The sequence below is a fragment of the Bidens hawaiensis genome, unplaced genomic scaffold (genome assembly GCF_021521415.1).
Source record: "Bidens hawaiensis isolate Kalapana, Puna unplaced genomic scaffold, B.hawaiensis_p1.1 tig00003510_1, whole genome shotgun sequence".
In the NCBI taxonomy this organism is placed as follows: Eukaryota; Viridiplantae; Streptophyta; class Magnoliopsida; order Asterales; family Asteraceae; genus Bidens; species Bidens hawaiensis.
The window spans coordinates 716,803-739,450 of NW_027491198.1; the positions used below are offsets into that span (position 1 = coordinate 716,803).

Genomic DNA, 22,648 nt, shown 5'->3' on the forward strand with positions numbered 1-22,648 from the left:
ATGTGGATTTGAAATTCAAATGTACCGCTTCATGCTTCAAACACTTGTAACTTATGCTCAAATCATTGTAAAACTCTTATTTTTAAGAGTTTTGTGGAAATGACTCTTTTGCCCCTCTTATATGTATATGTATATATAGGGAGAGTTATGTTAAGAATACATAATTTTTTTAAAAAGCCTATGAATGGATGAGGCCCTTTAGATCAAGGTAGTTGCTAGTGTAGATCTATAATGTAATAAAAAATTGTGTAGTGTCTGATTTACATGATGTATTTTATTTCAGTCATGATATATCTTATTTTAAGGCTTCATTTTCTTTCTACAAAACTATTAATTCTTATTTAAACACTATGTTGCACGGGAACTGGAACGGGAAACGGGCACGGGTACGAGAACGGGAAACGACAAAACTCAAAAAATCAAGAAACGGGTACGGCAATAAATACATATAAAAAATAAATATATATACATAGGTAATTAATTATTAGTAACAAATAAATAAATACATAATTTTTATTTATATATAATGTCATTTAAACATTTTATGTATAAATTTATAAATTGAGGACCAAATGTAAGTTTGTAACGTCCTAAAATTTATAATGTTGAATAAAGAAAGTTATGTTAGTGATTTCGCGTTTTTAATTATTAATATCGGGTAGGAGCGGATCAGGGACTTGGATTAATTGAGATGGGTTAAATGAGAATGGGATTTAAGGGATATAAATATCCCCTAAACCCAAAAATATCTTCATTTACATCTATTCCTTCACACTTCCAAAACACACACACCCCCCCATATACAAGCCGACCGGCGGCCGAGATCCGAGGAGAGAGAGAGAGGCCGAGAGCCGTAGAGAGAGAGACCAAGATCCGAGAGAGAAGAGAGAGCGGTTGGTTGTGATTAAGCAAGGAAACAAGATCCAACAAGCTCAAAAAGGTAAGGTTCTTGAACTTTGAAGTTTAAAGATCCAAGTTTTTTAGTGTTAAGTGACCGGAAATGGTCGGGAAGCGTAGTGGGTGATATTGAACCATAGCGGGGGTGTTAAAATCGCTCGAAATGTTGGACAGAAACCAAACAGCAGGCTGTCTGGGCAACTTCGCCTTCCTCTGGGCAACTTCGCCTTCATCTGGGCAACTTCGCCTTCAGGCGATGAACTTCGCCTGCAGGCTAAGTTCGCCTGATGAACTTCGCCTGCAAGCTAAGTTCGCCTGATGACAAGTTCGCCTGAGGTTTAAGTTCGCCTGATGACAAGTTCGCCTAAGGATAACTTCGCCTGAAGCCAAGTTCGCCTAAGGATAACTTCGCCTAAAACTAAGTTCGCCTGAGGTTTAACTTCGCCTGATGACAAGTCCGCTTGAGGTTTAACTTCGCCTAAAGCCAAGTTCGTTTAGAAAATAAATTAAAAATCTAATGAAAAATGTGTTAAGACAGTTTATGGAAATAAAATTTTTCCAAGCTGACCTGGCAGCTCGACCCCAGCCAGGGGCTCTGCCCCTTGGACCCTGCTAGGGGTTGCCGCCCCTAGACCCCGCTGCCAGGGGCGCTGCCCCCGGACCCCCGTTCGTTGTGGGTCATATAAAGATAGAAATACATTATAAGTAGTGATAGTTAAATTGATATGTATACTTGTTATACAGTCAGCCGTGCACAACTGAAGAAAGGGATTACGATCAACGGAGAACGTAACCGTGTTCAGGTGAGTTTCTAGCCCCATTCCTTGTTTTGTTTTCGGGGCTGTGTGCATACTTGATGTGTTGTTAATACATTTATCCTAAGTGATAAGTGTATGCCCTATGTGATATATGTGATATGTATGAATGATTGCTTGATGGTACGTGAACGATCTTCGGATATTGCACGTACCGTCAGGTTGTAATGTTAAGTATAAGGTAAATATGATATGTATGCTCATGCGTATAAATGTGATAAAGTTAATAAAAGAAGGAAATAATGATGTATGGTTGTATGGTTACGAAAAGGGTACCGAGCCCTAATAATACTCGAGGTATGATGTATGGTTGTATGGTAACGAAGAGGGAATCGAACCCTTCTAATATTCGAAAACTAGGGACCAGACCCTTATAATATCTGTGATGATAGGGACCAGACCCTTATAATATCTGTGATGTTAGGGAATCGAACCCTTCTAATATTCGAAAACTAGGGACCAGACCCTTATAATATCTGTGATGATAGGGACCAGACCCTTATAATATCTGTGATGGTAGGGAATCGAACCCTTCTAATATTCGAAAACTAGGGACCAGACCCTTATAATATCTGTGAGGCTATAGGGCGAAAGGCTCTTTAAGAAGTATGATTATGTATGTAAGGAAAGTATGAAGGTAAGAATGAACGTATGATTATGTATGTAAAGAAAGTATGAAAGTAAAATGAAAGTAAAAGCACTTAGGTGTATATGAAAGAAAGTTAAGAGATTAAGTATGGAATATAAGAATGTATTGTATGATTATGTGATTAACTAGAACTCACTCAGCGTAGCTGACTTTTAGTATGCACGCAGGTGAGTAGGATGAGGCAACTCGCTTGAGGAGACACATGGCACTGAACAAGAATCTGGCATCTGAAGACCTATGATGTGTTAATTTTAATGCTTTAATGTGAAAGACAATAAATGTTTTGAGACAAGTTATAAATTATGTAATGTTTATTGAAAGTTTTATATTCCGCATAAATGTTTTAATTAACTCTGATATTTAGAACTGTGTTTATGAGTAAATCCAACACGAAAGTAGGGTTACCGGTAACTGGGCCTTACAAAGTTAGTCTAGATAGCGAGGGTTAAATGTTAAAATGTATAACCTAATTTAATACTCTTTATGTAAATATTAACAAAGTTTAGGGACTAAATGCAAACAGTTTAAAAATCAAGGGGTTTATTGTTTAAACCTAAACATAATTTAATACTGTTTATAAAACAGTTGCATTCTTCTTCTTCTTCTTCTTCTTCTTCTTCTTCTTCCTCCATCTTCTTCTTCTTCCTTCATCCTTTTCATTCGTTTTCCGGCGCCGAAATACTGTATGTGGCGCCGGAATTCATCGGATACGGTCTGGAAACACCCTTTAACTTCCGGAAACGTTTAATAATTGTCCCCAACGTTCAGGAAACATTTCGAAATAAGGTTTGAATTTTGGAAACGGTCAACGACCGTCCCCAAAATCACGGAAACGGTCAAGAAACGTTTCAAGGCGTCCCCGACCGCGTTTCCGTCCCCGGCGAGTTTCCGGGACGGGGTATGGCACCCTGGCGGCGTTTCCATGCATCAGAGTTTGAACATTTCTATGCACAGACACACATAAAGGGATACTAATGTGACACTCGTCAATTTCAGGTTAACTCCGTTAACTCAAACTCCGTCAATTCAAACTTAAGATCACTGGATCTATAACGCACATCTCATTACATTTAAACTAAGGTTTTAAATGACGCTTGACAACTACTACATGTGTAGTCTTTCGGGATTGCACCGAAACACAAACGAGTTGACGCAAACCATTGGTGAATAAACGAAAAACATCATAACAATAATTATGTAATAATTATGTGTTAGACTTACGTGTTATGTGATAACATTGTATGGAACGTTAACTCAAGATGCAAACAACTTAAATTAAGCTAGAAAAGTAACATTTAAAAGTTGAGGGACCTATGTGTAATATATTATTATTAATTAATATTAACAAACCCTAACTCTCTCTTCCCTCTCCCTCAAACCCGACGGCTCTCTCTCTCCCTCTCTTTGCGATCGGCAGCCAACACACACACATATATCACCTAGTTTTGATCTTGTTCTTCATAATCGGAGCATCCTACACTCGTTTCTAAGCACCTCTCACGTTTCCCTTGGTTATTTCTGCGTTTTTAAGGTATAAACATGAAACCCTAACTATTGAATATCATGTATTAAGTGTTTTATGATTGATTATTGCTAGAGGATGATTGATTATGTGTAAGTGATTGATATTGATGATCATATGTGGTTTTGAACGGTGAAAGATCATTGAATCATTGATTGTTTGTAAACCCTAGAGGTTGCTACTGATTTCTATGATTAATTATGTGTATTACATGTTTTGATTTATGTCGTATGCTTAGGATGCATGTTAGATGATTGTTTATGCTTACTGAGTTTTGACAGCAGTGATTGTTAAACTTGAACGATGTGTAACTTGTTGAATATAAAAGCAAACTGAGCTAATTATGAGTCTACAAGGTAGTACTCTGAGTCTAGTTTTCAGAAAATAATTGTTCACAACATGTAACGTATCACAAATGTGCTTGTAAGTCACACACGAGTCACAAACGAAACACGAAACGTATCTTGTGCATAGGAATTATGTGCCGGGTCTAGAGACTCGATAATAGTTTCGACTCTTAGAAAATCTCCTTGTTGTTGTAGAACGCTAGTGAGAGTTTCTGTGACGCGCATCACTTGGGTGACTTGTTTTTGGGAATTCTTCGCAAACAGTGAGTTTCACTTTCCCCTTTTAAACTTTTTAAACGCTTTTCACTTGGGGGAGATAACATACTCCGAAACGCTTTTAGATTTTGTTATGAAATTATATATCACTTGTAAAGGCTAAGTGGCAAACGAAACAATTGAAGTCCTTCACACATCGAACCGTTTAGTATTGGAAAATAGCGAGTCATTGTTGAGTAGTACTACTGGGTTTGACAAACCCCACCCAACGCTAAGCTCGATTGGAGGTCGAGTGGGTGTAATCTTGGCTAAACACATTACCATGGTCGGGATAGACCTGGTGGCAAGGCACATGATAAACAGACAGCTTCGGTGTCGAACACTTAGTAATACTTGTTGTATAGGCTAGCTACCTATTGATATATAATTGATTTAACACTATCTGGTAACGCAAAACGCTAAACGCAAAACGCTGAACGCTTTATTTTATATAAACTCGTGAACTCATCAACCTCGTGTTGACACTTTTAGTATGTTATTCTCAGGTAGCCGAGGCGGGCGCGCAGTATGGGATCATGCATTATTTGATACGCTATTGTTTATGCAAACTTGTTTTAAACTGTTATCAATTGGGTTTTAAGTCGTCCTGCGTGACGCAACATTTGTCTTATGGTTTTTACGCTTCCGCATTTATTTACACTTAAACATTTCCGTGACTTGAAAAACTTTATTTATGGTTTGATTATAACTAATGATTCCGATCCTGTTAGTTCACACCCTCTGACGGTAAAACTCCGTTAGTGGATTTGAGGGTGTGACAAATAAATAGTAACGAATCCATAAATTTATTCCAACGGGGTGACTACTTTTGCATGCCCCAACCTTAATAGAATCGGATATAAAAATTCTTGGGCAGGTTCGACGAATCGGGTCATGTTTTGGGTTGATTTGACATTCTGGTTAGGTTGAGAAATTGTCATGGAATACCCTGTTTTTCGAAATAGAAATTCAAGTTCTATCTAAAGACTTAAACCCTAAAACTATTATTTATAAAAGAGAAAATTACTGTTTGTGTCCCTGTGGTTGTAAGGAGGAGTCACAATGAGTCCCCAAAAAAATATTCAAACTGGTTGAGTTCTTGTGACTTCAAAATTAAACTATTTGAGTCCCTGCTGTTACTTAATTATGTTAGCTTCAAGGGTAGATTCGACATTTCACACACACACATATATATATATATACACATTGTCACTATGAGTCATTAAACTTTCATAATTGGTCATTTTGAGTCTCTTTCACCTTTTAACAAAAATAAATAAACTTGACCAATTTTTTTAACAAAAATAAACAAACCGAACCACATTTTCAACAAAAATTAACGAACCGAACTACTTTTTAATAAATATAAATGGACCAAACTAACTTTTTAAGGAAACTAAAGAACCGGATCATTTTTTTAGCAACTAGTTCATTTCGTTTAACAAAAATAAACGAATCAAACTTCTTTTTTTAACAAAAATAAACGAATCAAACTATCTTTCTAACAAAAATAAACGAACCAAACACGTTCGTTTAGTTTAGTAAAAATTAGTAAAAAAATTGTTCGTTTATTTACGCTAAAAGGTACTTTGATCGTTTACTTTTTTTAAAATAGTAGTCTAGTTCGTTTATTTTTATTAAAATGTAGTTCGGTTTGTAATTCTGTTAAAAAATACTTGGGTTCGTATTTATGTTAAAAAAAGTCTAGTTCGTTTTTTTTTTGTTAAAAAAATTAGTTTAGTTCCTTTTTTTTAACTTTTTTTTATTTTTGTTAAAAATAAAGTTTAATTCATTTATTTTTGGTTGATTATGATTTGGTTAGTTGATTATGGCTTGATCGATTATAGGTTGGAGGTTAATTATTTAATTTGGAGGTAATTTTTAAAGAGGGACTAAAACTGAGCAATTACTTAACCATAAGGACTCATATGGATCATAAAAAAATGGTAAATTAGTAATTTTAGATCTGACATGGACTCAAATAGTTTATTTTTGAAACTACAGAGACTCAACCAGTTCAAATATTCTTTTGGGGACTCACTGTACCTCCTCCTTAAAACCACAAGGACACAAACAGTCATTTTCTCTTTATAAAATTAACAATCAAACAAGCCTATCTAACTAATAATCCTAATTCATAGGCTAATAACCCTAAACAAATCACAAATAAAGTTACTATTAATGAACAATCAAACAGTACTTAACTACTCCCTCTGTCCCATGATAAGTGTCATATTTTGACTTTTGAAGTAATTCTTTTGCAACTTTGACCATAAATATTTTTATTCGTGTCATATAATACTTGATGAAATTATATCAATGTAAAATACATTTAAAACCCAATCCATTTATATATTTTACATCAAATATTATATAACACAAACAAAAATATTGCCGATCAAAGTTAAAAAAGAAAGACTTGAAATATCAAACTATGACACTTATAATGGGACGAAAGAAGTAATATACTAGACTAATTAACCATAAACAAATCACAATTCACAAATAAAGTAATCATTAATTGATAATGCTAATCAATTGATACTCAAATAACTATACCAACCATAAGTCCTATCCTATGCTAATCAACAGCGACAAATCACAATTGATAATTTTGAAAGAAAGTTGGTGTTTCATCAAGCAATCAAAGTATCAAACAACGAACAATTAAACGTACCCAAGGTTAGAATTTAGGAGTCTTGATCTGAGAACTCACAATAGGCAATTGCGCATGCCCCTTGAGAACTAAGTATTTTCTATTGGGCTATTAACTTGTAAGACCATGTGTAGTCATAACTCTCCATCTCCAGGCATTATGCGTCACGTGACGCCCAATCAGAGTTATGGTTTTTTACAAAAACAGGCTGTAATCATAACTCTCCACCCTCAGACATTATACGCCACGTGGCGCCCAGTCACGTTTACACTCTTTTTGCACCCACCACCGGATCCAATTATTCCGACCACCACGAAACCCATCAGATCCAATTATTCCGACCGAAATGAAAACCCACGAAACCCACTTGGAAACATTTTTTGTTTTTTTAACAATACCATCACAAAACAATCCCAATCACAAACTTCTGGTATATAAAATACTTTTATATACCCACCTCAATCACAAAACCTCAAACACAAACACAAAACAATCCCGCCGTCAACACCGTCAATCCCTCCGTCAATCCCACCCAGATCTCAATCACAAGTTCAGCGGCGATGAAGCAAATCGGAAGATCGAGAACTGAAGCAAATCGGAAGATCGAGAAACTGAAGCAAATCGGAAGATCGAGAAACAGGTTCAGCGGCGATGAAGCACAAACACAAACCACCACCGTCAATTCCACCATCGCCGGCAACCGTTAACTTCTCCGGTAATATAACGGCGACGAATCTTCTGTTCAATTCCACCATCGCCGGAAACAGGTTCAGCGGCGACGAAGCTTCTGGTCAATCTCAACGGCAATATAATGGATTTGTTTTTGATTTTTGATCCATTCTCGCGTTTTATAGAAAACGCCGGAAAAAAAAATTCCCAAAACGCCGCGGGGGGCGGTGTGCCTCCGGCGTTATAGCCCATAACGTTCGGCACAACGTGCCACTACGGACGGTCTAAGAGTTTAATGATAAACTTGTAAGTGTTTAATCAGAATTAGGCTTATAAGTTGTAGCTTATAATAGAGGTGCACAAAAAACGTGAACCTAGAACCAGACCCAAAATATAAACCCGGAATTGGTTTTTTAATACCCGAACCCTTACCCGACCCCACTTGCAAGGTACGGATAGGGTATGCATTTCGGTACTAAAACCCGAACCCGATTTGTACCTGATAATGCCCGAAAGCCCGAACCGGTTCCATACCCGCAACTGGGTTTTTCCAATACCTGAAACCGGGTACTTCAAATACCCGATGTATACCCAAAAAATACTCTTAAAAAGTGCAACATTTTAAAAAATCCAATCTATACCTGGAAAAAGCCCCAAAAACCCCACAAATAGGGTTTTTTCAATACCCGAAAATAGGGTATTCAAATACCCGGTTTTAGAGTACTCGGTTATATACTTGAACCGAACCCGATGCATATGATATGGTTTTTAGAGACAATAACCCGAACTCGACCCGGTTAATATCAATACCCGGTCATACCCGAACCCGGTTCCATACCCGAACCCGGGTATTTGAAAAACCCGATTTTTGCATCTCTAACTTATAAGGCTTTGCTTGGTTTGTGCAATTTTTAAGAATTGGAATGAATTTCAACGAAAAAATGTGTTTGGTTGGTGCAGGATTAGAATTGGAATAAATTTCAATGAACATCGTACATTCATAGGATGTCTTATCATAGATAATGAAAGGGGCGTTATGATCTTTGTTAATAAAAGGAACATCTTGGTTTCAGATGATAAGATATATGACATCATAGTACTAGATAATGAAATATAGGATGTTGTAGTCCTAGTTAATAAAACATGGAACATTGTGGTTGTAGTCATAATTAACAAAACATGGAACATTGTTGTTATATAAAAGAGTAAAAATGTAATAGACATTGATACAATTAAGCATTATACTATTTACTCAATCGTGTTCAAATGATTGTGTGCGACACTTGTAAACTTTTTTTTGAGTATATTGACGTATTTACCAACAATAATGTGTTAAGACGTATTCTTTAAGGTGTTGAAGAGTAGAACATTTAGAACAAGTAGATACTGAAGGGATGATAACTCTCTAGGTACAATAATACTCAGAATCTTATCAAAACAATAATAGACAAGTTTAATGTTATCAAAACAATAACTAATTATTAAACAAGCTAAATGATATAACTCAAAAAATCTGGTTTACTTTTATATCACATTGGTGTCGTTCTAACATATCTTGAAATCAAATTGGAATGAGTAACAAAACTTCCTACATCAAAAGGTATACAACATGCATATCCACCATGTACATAAAACATGTCTAATCTAGTTCGTCCTCAATCCACCACGTCGTCGCTAAACAACTTGAACTTACTGGCATCAAGAACCAGCTTTCTTACAGAAGAAAACGAACCCAACAAGCCTACGCCCGTGAAAACAACCATTATAAGAACATTGATCCAGTACGTGCATGAAGATCTTGATGGCTTGTAACTCATGTTGTATAGAAGCATTGGAAGGATGAAGTCCAATGGAATGAAACCTACAGCTCCGACAACACTACTAATGTCCCCAAAAAATGGTAACATCGCTGCAAAAACCCCGCAAAATATCATGTAAAGTGACCGGAGAATCATTCTTGGGATTAAGTTTCGTTTTGAGAATATCCCTTGATTCACATCTGCTGATTTTGTTTCCATGATCTCGTAAGCTACTTGAGAGTAAACCTGTTTTTACAAAACAACTTTTAAGATGTTTTAATACATAAAAACTAAAAAAAAAGTAACTAAAATCAATTTATATAAAATGAATTATATTATTATATTCTAATAATACAATAGATTAAAAGCTTAATACTTAAAAAAGAGACATTTGGCCAGGCGAATATATCAAAATAAACTTTAAATTTTAGTTTTTCAACAATAAACATGTACTTTTAATCATTTGACACGCAGACAACCTAATGATGGTTTGTAAATATATATTTGGCTGTTAAAAAAAAAAGACAATCTAGAAACGTGTCACGTGGAATCTTCAGAGAAAGAAGCCGGAGACCACAAATGTTCTGGTAAACTCTTTGCATGTACTACAAATGTTCCAACAATACGCCAACGAGTTTATAAGATAACAAAATTTCAAAATTAGAGTATACAAACATATTAGTAATCATAATTGAAGTAGCATTGAAATGTTTATATATATATGTTGTTGGAAATCAGAGATGAAAATAAACAAATAAAAGGCTTGAAATGGGACAATTTTCTGGGATTTATATTGAAACTGAAACAAGTACAATAAAGAAAATACTTGAAATGTGAAAGTGCTTTTTTACTCTACTAAAACAAATGCCTGCAACTATGCTATTTAAAGAAAACAAAATAAAACTGAATTGAGCTACTTAGTCCACGTTCCTTTCCATGTTCCCATAACTGAATACCACTTTCTTTTCCTCATTTCTCGGTCAACTCTTCTACCAGATCACACTTGGAGGCCAAGTCACATTAATTAACATATATATATCATGTACACGAACATATTGCAAATTAAGGCATCAATTAAGGGCCCAGATATCCAAGGAAAGCATGAACCATCATATATATAACATATAATATAGAAATCATTTTTTTTTCATTAACGTTAAAATCAAAGTGAAGAGGTAGGTCCCCGCAAAGCCCAGTTGGACCCACAAGACTTACCTTGAAGAGGTACGTCTACGAAAAGACCAACTGGATCCGCAGGACCCACCATGCTCAGAGAGATGAAGACCTTACACGCAGTAAGCCAGCTGTTCCCGCAGGAAAGCCTCCCTTGGTACAGTACCCTGCCTGTCCCCGCAGCTGTGGGTACAAGCCAAGAAGGAAGGCTACCCGCACTAACAGTAAGGCTACACGTATAAGACACTAACTCTTATACTTCAGTAATGTCACCTGAAAAAGGAATGAGCAGGGCGGGAATATTCCCGCCCAAAAGAGCCAGTCCGTACGTTCTAGAAGATCTTTTGTACTATACCTACCAAGGTATGGACACATAGACAAAATCTGACAAAAGCACCCCATGAACCAATCACAGGGTGACAGCTCACTGACAATAGTACGAGGAGGAGCACGCTCCTGTACAAAATGTCACTATCAGCCGCTGCCTACCCACCAACTCCCATCGTGGCACGAACGTAGCCCGTAGTTGGTGGAAAAAGAATATTATTATATACAGCTGGCCATACCTGCTTGAAAACCTACATTCGGCTATAAATACTCCAACACCTTGGAACGATATCATCATCTTCTCTCTAGCTATTTCTCTCTATATACACTTATATTCAGAGCAATCTAGTCTGATTCTCACGCCGGAGGGTGGTCACAAGGAGGAACCCCCCCTTCTCAGTGACGAGCTTACGGTGTCTGTTTTACAGGTTGAGAAGAATAGCCATCTTTGCCGGAACTAACCCTCGTGGGAAATATCTTCTTGACCCTAAGATTACCTTTAATCTGTCGGGGTCATTTAGTGTTTCTTCAATGGCGCCATCCGTGCATTAAGCTAGAACTTACTCTTCTTTTTCTTAGTTTTTTTCAAACTTCTGGAAAGATGGTTAAGGGTACTCTGATGCCAAAGCCACCGGGTAACCAAGAAACTCCGGTAACCACAACCCCAGCTACTGGGGGGAATACCGGTGAATGCACGATTGTTACGAACACTACCCCGGTTACCCAAGCCGGGGCAAGTGCAGTAAACAACCCTCTCCTGGGATTCATTGATACCCAGTTGGGGAAGCAACAGACGAGACTCCCACGACAAACACCCGAACAAATCAAAGCTTGGGCGGAGGCACGTCAGAAAAAATTCCAGGCCGAGTTGGACGAACGTTTACGTTCACTCCAACAAGCCAACGACGAATTCGGGAGTACTCGACAGAAACTCAACTTGGGTAATGAGTACGAATACCTTGATGATGAAGATTACGAAGAATCTGACAGTGATGTGAACCCACGCCATAAGGCGAAAGGGAAGCAAAACGAGTCAGACCCTCGTTCAAAGAGAACTTTCAAGGCAGCCTTTAACCCAAGGGAGAACGCGGGGGGAAACCCACGTGACTTCTCCAAAACTTTCAGACCAACTGTTGCGAATGCGGGAACGTCCAAATTTGCAAGGGACATTGCGGAAGCAATCGCTCCAAAGAGTGCCAAACAGATGTCCAACATATGCACTTACGATGGCATATCTGACCCAGATGACCACATGAACAGATTTGTAGCGGGAGCAACCGTCAGCAACTGGACGGAACCCACATGGTGCTACATGTTTCAGATGACGCTCGTCGGGGCAGCTAGAGCGTGGTTCGATCATCTACCGGTCCACCACATCTATGATTGAGCAGACTTCCAGCACAAGTTCAACCAGCACTTCAGCCAACAAAGAAAATATACTGAAGAACAATGGACGATCCTCAACTGCACCAGAGAAGAAGATGAATCTCTCCTAGACTTCATCACCCGCTTCAACTCCAAGAAACTGAGCCTCGGTACTATCAGTGAAGACCTTGTTCACGCCTCCTTCATCCAGGGCGCCGAGTACCCAGAGCTCATCCGCACATTAACGGGTAAAGACGGCATGCCACCCACATGGGATGCCATCATGACGGCAGCTAAACGCTTTGCCGAGACGGAGAAGCAACTGGGTAGAGATCTCCCTCAGAACACAAATCTCTACACTCAAAGAACAAGGGAACACAACATCCGCTCCGCCCGACAAAATAAGAAGAGGAGGGTTGGCATATGGCAGTCAAGGGTAAACTTTGACACCTTATCTAGCTCCCGCCCTCTCTTAGGCGGAAGAGACAACACACAATAGTCTAACCGAAACCCCAGGTGGACGCCACTCACCAAAAGCGTTACTGAGATATTCGCCACCGAGAAGCTACCATGGCCAAAATCTCCAATCATCCGACAGCGCCAAAACGCTGATCAAAACAAGTCCTGTGACTTTCACGGGACAAAGGGCCATACCACTGAGGAATGCACATCTTTGAAGGATGTCGTCGAGGCATTCGTCAAATATGGCAAACTCACACACCTGGTGGCATCAATCAAGAACGGGGGAAGGAAAGACAACCGATATAGAGGCAATGGGCGAAAACCAGTCGATATCAGTATTCACATGGTCCAAGGCAGCATCGGAGGAAAAAAGAGGTGGACGGTCGAGCCAAGTGCGTGGAAGGAGGCGGAAGTGCGTTTCCCACGTGTGCCAGGAGGGCCTGACAAAGAGGGTCCCATAGTCATCAAGAGCCAGTTGGGACACTACATCACTTCCCGCACTCTTGCCGATAATGGCGCCTCATCAACGGTCATGTTAGGCAGTTCTTTGACAAACTAGAAAATGAAGACAAAGAACGCCTAGAGACAGTCTACGCCTCGATGGAAGGGTTTGACGGCAGCACGAACACCCCCTGGGTATCCTATCTTTTCCCGTCACTCTCACGGATGGGAAATACTCCCGCATAGAGGAAGTGGATTTCGTCGTGATGAGGAAGCCGCACCACACGTATGACATTCTCTTTGGGAGAGATGGGATGGCAAGATTTAACGCCGTGGTGTCTTCGGTCCACGGTATGATGGGATGTCCGACAGCTGAAGGTGTCGCCATGATCACAGGCATTCCCCAGGTATGCATCGCATCTGCTTCATCTAAACCCAAACCAAAAAATGGCTAAACCAACCACCCCTGAGCCAGAAGAATGGGCCTTTAACGGCAAATATCCTGATCAAGCCGTTATCATTGGCCCAACGATCAATAACTCCACACGCACCTTACTCAAACGCTAGTTGCAAAAAAATGCCGACATCTTCGCGTGGACACCAGCTGACATGACTGGTGTACCTCGAAGTAAGGCTGAGCATAAGCTCAAGTGTGACCCGGCGTTTGCGCCGGTCATACAAAAGCGTCGCGTAATGGGTGCTGAGCAGGCTAACGCGTGTAGAACCCAAGTCAAGGAACTCCTTGACGCAGGCATCGTACTCGTTAGTAAATATCAAACATGGGTTGCAAATCCCGTCATGGTACCAAAATCCAACAAACAATGGCGCATGTGCATAGATTTTAAAGACCTAAACAAGGCATGCCCCAAGGATTGTTACCCGTTACCCGAAATTGACCTTAAGGTAGATTCATTAGCACCGTTTCGCATTAAATGCTTCCTTGATGCGTATAAAGGGTACCATCAAATCCACATGGCTGTTGGAGATCAGGATAAAACCGCTTTTCGGACGCCCGATGGCACATTTTGTTACCAAATGATGCCATTCGGACTTAAGAATGCTGGATCCACATACCAACGCCTGATGGACAAAGAGTTTCACGCCCAAATCGGGAGAAACTTGGAAGTTTACATGGATGACTTGGTCATCAAGAGCCTTGAGCCGGAGACGATGTTGAAAGACATCGAAGAAACCTTCAACACGCTCAGAAAGATAAACATGAAGCTCAATCCGAGCAAGTGTTCTTTCGGGATGGAAGAGGGGAAGTTCCTAGGAGTCATCGTTACCAAAGATGGCTTCAGAGCGAACCCCGAAAAGGTTTAAGCCATTATGAAGATGGAATCACCTACTACCATCAAACAGACTCAGACACTGAATGGACGACTAGTCGCACTTAACCGATTCTTGGCAAACCATGCGGATAGGTCGTTCCCATTCGTGTCTACATTGAGAAATTGTTTGAAGAAAACGCACTTCCGCTGGACACCAGAAGCGGAAGCAGCTTTTCAGGAGATTCGGTCACGCTTGATCGAACTCCCAACACTCACAACACCAGAAGTGGGAGAGGAATTAATCATTTACCTCTCCGCCACTGACAGAGCAACTGGGGCAGTCTTGCTAGTAGAACGAAAGGGCATCCAGATGCCCATCTACTATGTAAGCCGCGTCTTAACAGACGTTGAAACCCGGTACTCCACCCTGGAAAAATTAGTCTTAGCACTTGTACAGGCTTCACGCAGGTTAAGACGATATTTCCAAGGTCACCCAGTCACCATTCTTACCAACTTCAAACTTGCAAACGTCCTAGGCAAACCAGAGTTATCAGGGCGCCTAGCCAAATGGGCAATTGAATTGGGAGAATACGCAATAAACTACAAGCCAAGACCAGCTATAAAAGGCCAGGTCTTAGCCGACTTTATTGCAGAAGTTCCCGCTTTGCGGGAGAAAGAGTGCCAGGAAGAGGCTCAACCCTCTCCAGCACAAGACATAAACGATGTCTGGCGACTCTATACTGATGGAGCAGCCAGCATGAGGGTTCAGGCGCAGAGTTGAAACTAACTAACCCAGCAGGCCAAGAATACACTTACGCTATTCGGTTGGATTTCCCAAGTACGAATAACGAAGCGGAGTACGAAGCATTCTTGGCCGGATTAAGAATTGCGCGTAAGATGGGGGTGAAAAACTTGGAAGCCCACGTGGATTCCATGCTAGTAGCCAACCAGATAAACGAGACGTACACGGCCGTGAACGACACAATGGAAGACCAAATGGTGCGTATTAATAAACGCAAAGATATTTGTACATCATGGAGTAAAAGGTAAATGATATTGAATTTATACTTTAGTAGCAAAGCAAATATCTAAAATAAAATCTTAAGGTTGAACCAAGGGTCACAAATATTGTAATCGTGTTTCGAATTACTATTTGATTTCTTGTCTGTTAAGGTTAAACTGACAATTTCAAATCATATTTCTCAATTCTTGCTTACATATCTAATTCTTGTTAGCCATAATTTCGTTTGGACCGACACATCGAGTCTATGATAGATTGGTTTTTTGTTTATCAAGTTGAGCCAATAACTTGATTTACAATTAATAAATTACTTGATGAACAACTCGAGTCAATGATCAACTTGAAAACAAGGAATTTATTTTTTAATTAATTAGTTAGATTTGTTTTTACAGGTTAGGTTCAAATAAGAAGTTTGATTTTTCTAAAAATACTAGGAACGAGTGTATTTTAGTCTACTGTTTTAATATCAAAAACCCACTTACATTAATCTCAAAACTCACATTAATCTCAAAAACTCACTCACATCTTCACTCATCTCTTACAACCACCACCACTCCACCGTTCACCGCCACCACAACCGTCACACCCACCGGCACCACCTCACCGGAAAACAATCCCATGTGAAATTTCATCGGAAAAATCGCCGAAACATTCACCGAAAAGTCGCTAGAAATGGTCACCGTAAAAAACAAAATGGAAAACAATATGAACACACTATGAAAAAAAACACAATGGCAGAAGAACAATTGAAAACACAATTGTATAACACAATGTAAAAAACCCTATAAAAATACAATGAAAAACACAATTTGTAAAAAACCCACTAATTTTTTTTGTAGTTTTTATATAGCAATATGGTATTCATATAAAGATAAATAACACTCGTTATTATGGTGACATTGTTTATCATAAATGACGTATAAAAATTTACGGGCATTTTAAAATTATGGAGGAATTTGACATATGTCTTACATGTGGGAGAAAATAAAATCAACAAATGTGTTATTCATATTATGTCATTACCCTTGTTTCACACTTGCTTATCTCTCTAAACTAATTTCAACTATTCATGTCAAAATCAATGTACTATATTATTTTTTATCATTTTTGCAAAACCATACTTCTTATTATAACAACTATTAGTGTTTGAATATGATTGGGTTTTGTATTATATATAGTCTAACTAGGTTTTCAAGTTTAAATCTATAATATATATAAATGAAGACATAAAAATCCTACATGTCGCGATATGGTCGCTCCCCCTTTTTTGGAGTCATTAAATTTGCTTGATTTTTAAATGGAGGCTTCTCATGCATTTGATCCGAATTCATGGGTATGAGTCTTAACATACCCAGATATTCCTTAAACGGGTTATAACATCTCATTAAATAAATAATTATTCTCACCAAATTATTGATGTAAAAATCCTATAAAATAGGATATACTAAAAAATAATATATTATTTAATTAATGAAAGATATATATATGATTTAAATTAAAAAACCATATTGATAGTAAAAAAAATAAACGGGTCTTGGGTCCTATCAAACCATAAGTATATTATTAACTTTCATAAATATTATTTATAATTAAAAAACCAATTTTATAGTAAAAAAAAATAAACGGGTCTTGGGTCTCATCAAAACCATATAACTTTAAAACCGGGTTATAACATCTCATTTATTTGTGAAACAATTTATCATTAAACCATAAGTATATTATTAACTTTCATACAATATAAAAATATAAATTGGAAAAATAAATAAATATTAGAACACAAAATATTAAACAACCCCCATAATACGAGGGATACAAACTAGTTAGTATATATACCTAAACGTGGGTTATATCATAAGAATTATAATTTTAGAGTTTAGGAAAATTTATAGAGATCAAGTTTATAATCTAAATTCGTTTTTTTGTTCATCATGTTGGTTACTAAACTTCAGTTGTATTGCTTAATTTATTTTTAAGTACGGTACTATATTTATTTCCAGCTGACTAGTCAACTTTTCATGGGCCTCTATTAAATTTGGTTTTAAATAATAGCCCCCTTCTGTCACTCACTAAACAGGCCCCATGTTCCAAATTTTTGCAACCCAATTGACAGACCCACTCAATAAATACACCAAGTCAATAAACGGTAACCAATCACTTAAAACATTAAAATGGCAAGACAATTTTACCAGTCCAATGGCGAAGAGTTGAAGAAGAACGAAAATAACACCAAGCCCCAGAAGCCAAGTCGGGGCTAAGGCGGGTCCCTCGTCGGGCAATAGACTCTTGAGAATGTTTGAGCTAACTTTATTGCCAAACACGTAGTACCCCGAGACTGCAACCGTGTACAATGTTACAAAAATCACCAAGTAACACATCATAAGCCCTTTTAACATCTTCCCTGTTACGGGTGGAGCCAATGTAGCCTATATTCAAACAAATAATAATACTACTTTTACTTCAAACATATGTTGTAAACTCATAAAATGAATGTAACTTCTGAATTTGATCATCTTACTTGTATCTCAGGGACAATTCCGTTACCAAATATGGCTGCGATTATAGAGATTGATGTGAATGCACTCATAACCTCCGAAAATTTTGATGATTCTAATGAGTAATCTCTGTGAGGTGGTTTTTTCGATACCCCTGTAAATAAAATCATGTCAGAGATAGTGACGAGTTGACATAGGTTATGTTTTATATCAAACAAGTCAAAAGCCCCAAACTAATTAACAATAATATATACAAAATTCAAACAATAATTGTTTTTGGTAAAGGTGTCAATCGTGTCAGGTTGGCGGGTTGAATTGTTCAACCCAAACACGACCCGCATTTTTATTAGTGTCAAAACATCAACATTAACCCACACGCATTTAAAATCATGCAACCTGAACACGACCCTTTTAACTCATTTATCTAAACGTGTATAACGGGCGACATGTATTTTTAAGTTCTAAACTTGATAACTTGGGTTGATGGGTTGTAAAAAGATAGGTTAAATGGGTGGTCATAAATTGGTTAGTGGATTGGCCTGTTTAACTAAACAAGTTGGCGGGTTGACCTGTGTAACTAAATAGGTTGGCGGATCGACCTGTATAACTTAATGGGTTGGCAGGTCAACTTGTTTAACTAAGCGGGTTAAACATGTCAACCTGAACACAACCTCTTTTTTAAATAAGTTAAGATATGCCAGCCCAAACCCTGATTCGTTTCGTGTGATGTTGATGACCGGCCTGTTTTTGACTTGTGCCCCAACCTGCCCCTATTTGGACATGGGTGAAACTTATACCTGCAAGGATACAAGCCGAAACGACAATAATTGTGTAGGCTAAGCTCAAGAAAAGTGAAGCCAGGTTGACATGTCTAAGAGAATGAAAAGATGGTAACTGAGAAAGAACCATCATCACCACCGTCACCATTGCAATGAAGTGCCATAGACGAAGGGGCCCGTCAGGAGAAACACTTGAATACATTATCTAAACGACAATATACAAATGTCAACCAAATATTAAAAAGTGTTTTTGAGTAAGATTTAATGCTTATTTATGGGTCGAACTTTTATCATACCTGAAGGCATTCCCCTGCAAGCAAGATGGCTCCTATGCTTATGCCAGTGTTAATAGCGGTTTGAATAAAAATTACAAAATAATACATCCATCCGGCCCCTACAAAAAAACGACGAATAAACTGTCATGGTTAAACACGGCATTTCGCTTCTAGAGAAGTGGTCAACAGTCGGTTCCACAAGTCAAAATACGTAGGTTTTCGGTACAGGTCGACTAGGATTGACAACAAACAGTTTAAAATGAAGATCTTTTTTTTAAGTGAATAATTAGAATGTAAATTATGATAACAGAAATTATACAATCTTAAATAGTAAACTTTCTTTTCTGAAATAAATGATTCAAGAGAGTTTATAATTGAAAATACACTTCTTTAACTTTTAACAGATTTTCTTTTTCACTCTACCTATTTAACCTCTATAATATTGGAGAGATATAAATAACATAACCTAGATCAATGCATTCATAACTAAACAGACTGACTTGAAATTGACTCATCTAGAGTCTAACTTAACTTCTGCACCCATTAATATAGTGGGGTCGGTTACTTACTTTATTTCTTAGTTCTTACTGCTGTATGTAACATTCTTAGCAGTTCATGTAATCTTATACTATACAGTATACATAAAAAAACTGCACACATGAGAATCAAAAAAAATCGCTCCCTCCGAAATAAAGAAAAACGGTTCAAAATAGTTAGGTTTTCGTACAATTCAAATCAAATTGACCTAAAACACTTTAGACCAAAATCTTAAATTCTGTTTAGTAAACAACTTGTTACGGTACATTTAGGATTTGGGACCTTATGGTAATAGTTTAGTAGGTTCCGGTCTACGTGCAAACAGTGGCGGATCCAGAAAATTTAGCCAGGGGGTGCAAAAAAAGGTTCAACCTAGAACTCGTCAATTCAAACTACAACAAGTCAAAATAAAATGGATCGGGTCAAACCGAAACGGGTCGAGTAAAAGATTTACATTAAACAAACTATGTATAGAAACGCAAACAATTAATTTCAATAAATTTAAACAAAATACATGTTACAGGTGACTTCTACGTGATTTCATCTTTTAAAAACGGTCAATTACATATTCATTCGTAACACTTGAAAGTGCTTCTTTTCAACACTACAAATTACAAAAGCATTCAAAAAACCTTTTGGATGAGTCACTAAATTGTTTTTGGATGGGTCGCTAATTTTTTTTTTGGATGGGTCACTTGAATATTTGGATCTAATATATTACAAATTTATAAAATAAACTATCGACTTGAGTGGGTGCAAACGCTCCCCCTGGCCGAACACTGGATCCGCCCCTGCGTGCAAATAAAGAGTAACTTCCTAAACGCGTACTTAAACTTGATTACTCCTAGTCCGGGATATAACTAGCGTGTCAAATATAAATACATAAATAAAAATACTCTCTACCCGTTAGATATAAAACATAACCCAACTCAACACATTCGTAACTAAACAGATGCTACACATCTAATCACGCATAAAAAAACCGAAAGAACATACCCAATACATCCGAAGCAAGTTCCCGAAAGCGGATGTGACGTCGATCGGCCTTCTCGCAATGCTCAAGAACAAGGGACATGAGATAATAAGAGTAGAAAGTAACGACCCCCATGACCGTCAGACAAAAGAATCCAAGTCCCCATCCCAGTCCTCTGAATGCGTACGGCAGGGTCAAAATACTGGGCCCCACTATGGCAGTAGTCAGATGAAATCCAGCATGATACCATTCACCTACCGACAAAAACAAAACATATATAAAAGGTAACTAAGATTACATTAACTGAAAATTAACAGTTCCTGCTAGGAGGTCCTAGGTTCGAATCTCTGAAACGTTAAACTAATAATATACGGTGATTAGTAGGACTTACTGCGGAGTCAAAACGCCGTTAAAAAATCAAAAATTAACAGAAAGATTAATTTACCTTTTGATTCAAGGACAAAGGTGGCACCGGCATCACCCTGCCGGAATGTTTCGTTTTCCGGTGACGGAGGAGATTCCGTCATCACGAGGAAGAAGCATGTATGAACGTAATATCAAATGATAGAAGATAAAACTGATACTATAGGATGTGACATATTATTATTATTATTTTTCTTTTGTTAGTGTGAATAGGAGGACGTGTGACACCTAAAGAAAGAGACGTATTGGGCAATGAAAGCTTTGATTGAAATTTGAAAGATAGACGGCAAGTAAATTAATTCAGATCAGATTATTTAATTTCATACGATATATATGGTTGTAAAATTAAATTCCACTTTAACCTTTTCTCAAAGTCAAACCTTTTTTTTTATTATTATAATAAATATGTTGGTCAACATGCAAGATTATGATATCAACAATTTTTAATACTATTATTATAATTATTTAATGGTAAATGTTTCTCGATAATCAATACGATAAATGACCTTTTTTTTAAGGGTGAAGAACCAAAGCTAGAATTATCGGAATGAAAATGTGGTGTAAATTCAACTTCATAAACTTTTCCTAATAAGAATGTAGTTGTATGTTTTGGTTAGTTTAATTTCTTTGTAACTTTGTTTATATCGTAATCGTTGGGCTTTTTGTTACTTGTAATGTTTTGGTTACTATTTTTTGATATATTCTTTTTTTTTCCTTCTTCCTGGTTTTAATATACTAGCCTTCTAAAAAAGAGTCTGCTTTTCTTTTATTTTTTAATTTTATATTTAAAAATAATTTAGTGGTTTAATCATTTGTAAATTTGAATACAGAAATTTGTGTTTAATTTTTTTCTCTACGTTTTGAATTTTGATATATAATTTATGCAAACTAAGTTGTAATCAAATAAATTATCTTTGACTTGTAATATCCAAATGATATTTCAGGTTTGATACAACTTGGTGTTTGATAAAATTTATTTCCTAAAATAATACAAGCCAAAAACTAAAAACTACATACATATTTAAATTTCTATTTGATTTTACTAATCAATAAATAATCAATAAAAGTGAAATATATAGAAAAAAATTAAAATCAAATTTAAGTTTGTAGGAGAGAGAACCCAAAGTCCAGACCCCTACCATACTTGAAAATTAAAAGGCTACTTGGCAGACAATTGTGTAAAATCATATAATGATTTCGACCGTTATACCAAAAAAGATATATTTGGCAGACAGGTGTGAAAAATCATATAATGATTTCGTGTTAGTCAGCAAAAGGCTTTTTGGGTGGTGAAGGTAGGGACTAGCTCCAGTACCAGGCCGAACCAAACCAGTTTCGTTATCAAATTTCTTAAAAATGCAGGTGTCGGTATTGGTTAGAGTGTCAATCATATCGGGTTGACGGGTAGTTATATAGCTTTTGGGTTGACGGGTTGCGGTATTGTGATTCTTCAACCCTAACTCACCCATATTTTTACTCGTGTCGTGTTTCGGGTCAACC

General features: G+C 37.4%; 1 protein-coding gene across 1 annotated transcript; it reads right to left on the reverse strand.

Moving 5' to 3' along the window:
- Window positions 1-9,374: 9,374 nt before the first annotated feature.
- On the reverse strand, window positions 9,375-21,314 carry LOC143623652 (putative GABA transporter 2). Its single transcript, XM_077094504.1, has 7 exons — window positions 21,171-21,314; window positions 20,749-20,979; window positions 19,237-19,334; window positions 18,959-19,145; window positions 18,185-18,315; window positions 17,856-18,092; window positions 9,375-9,855 (listed from the first exon to the last, which is right to left on the reverse strand). Exons 1-7 carry the CDS (start codon window positions 21,250-21,252, stop codon window positions 9,466-9,468), a joined length of 1,356 nt encoding a protein of 451 aa, XP_076950619.1. The 5' UTR covers window positions 21,253-21,314; the 3' UTR covers window positions 9,375-9,465.
- Window positions 21,315-22,648: the final 1,334 nt, after the last annotated feature.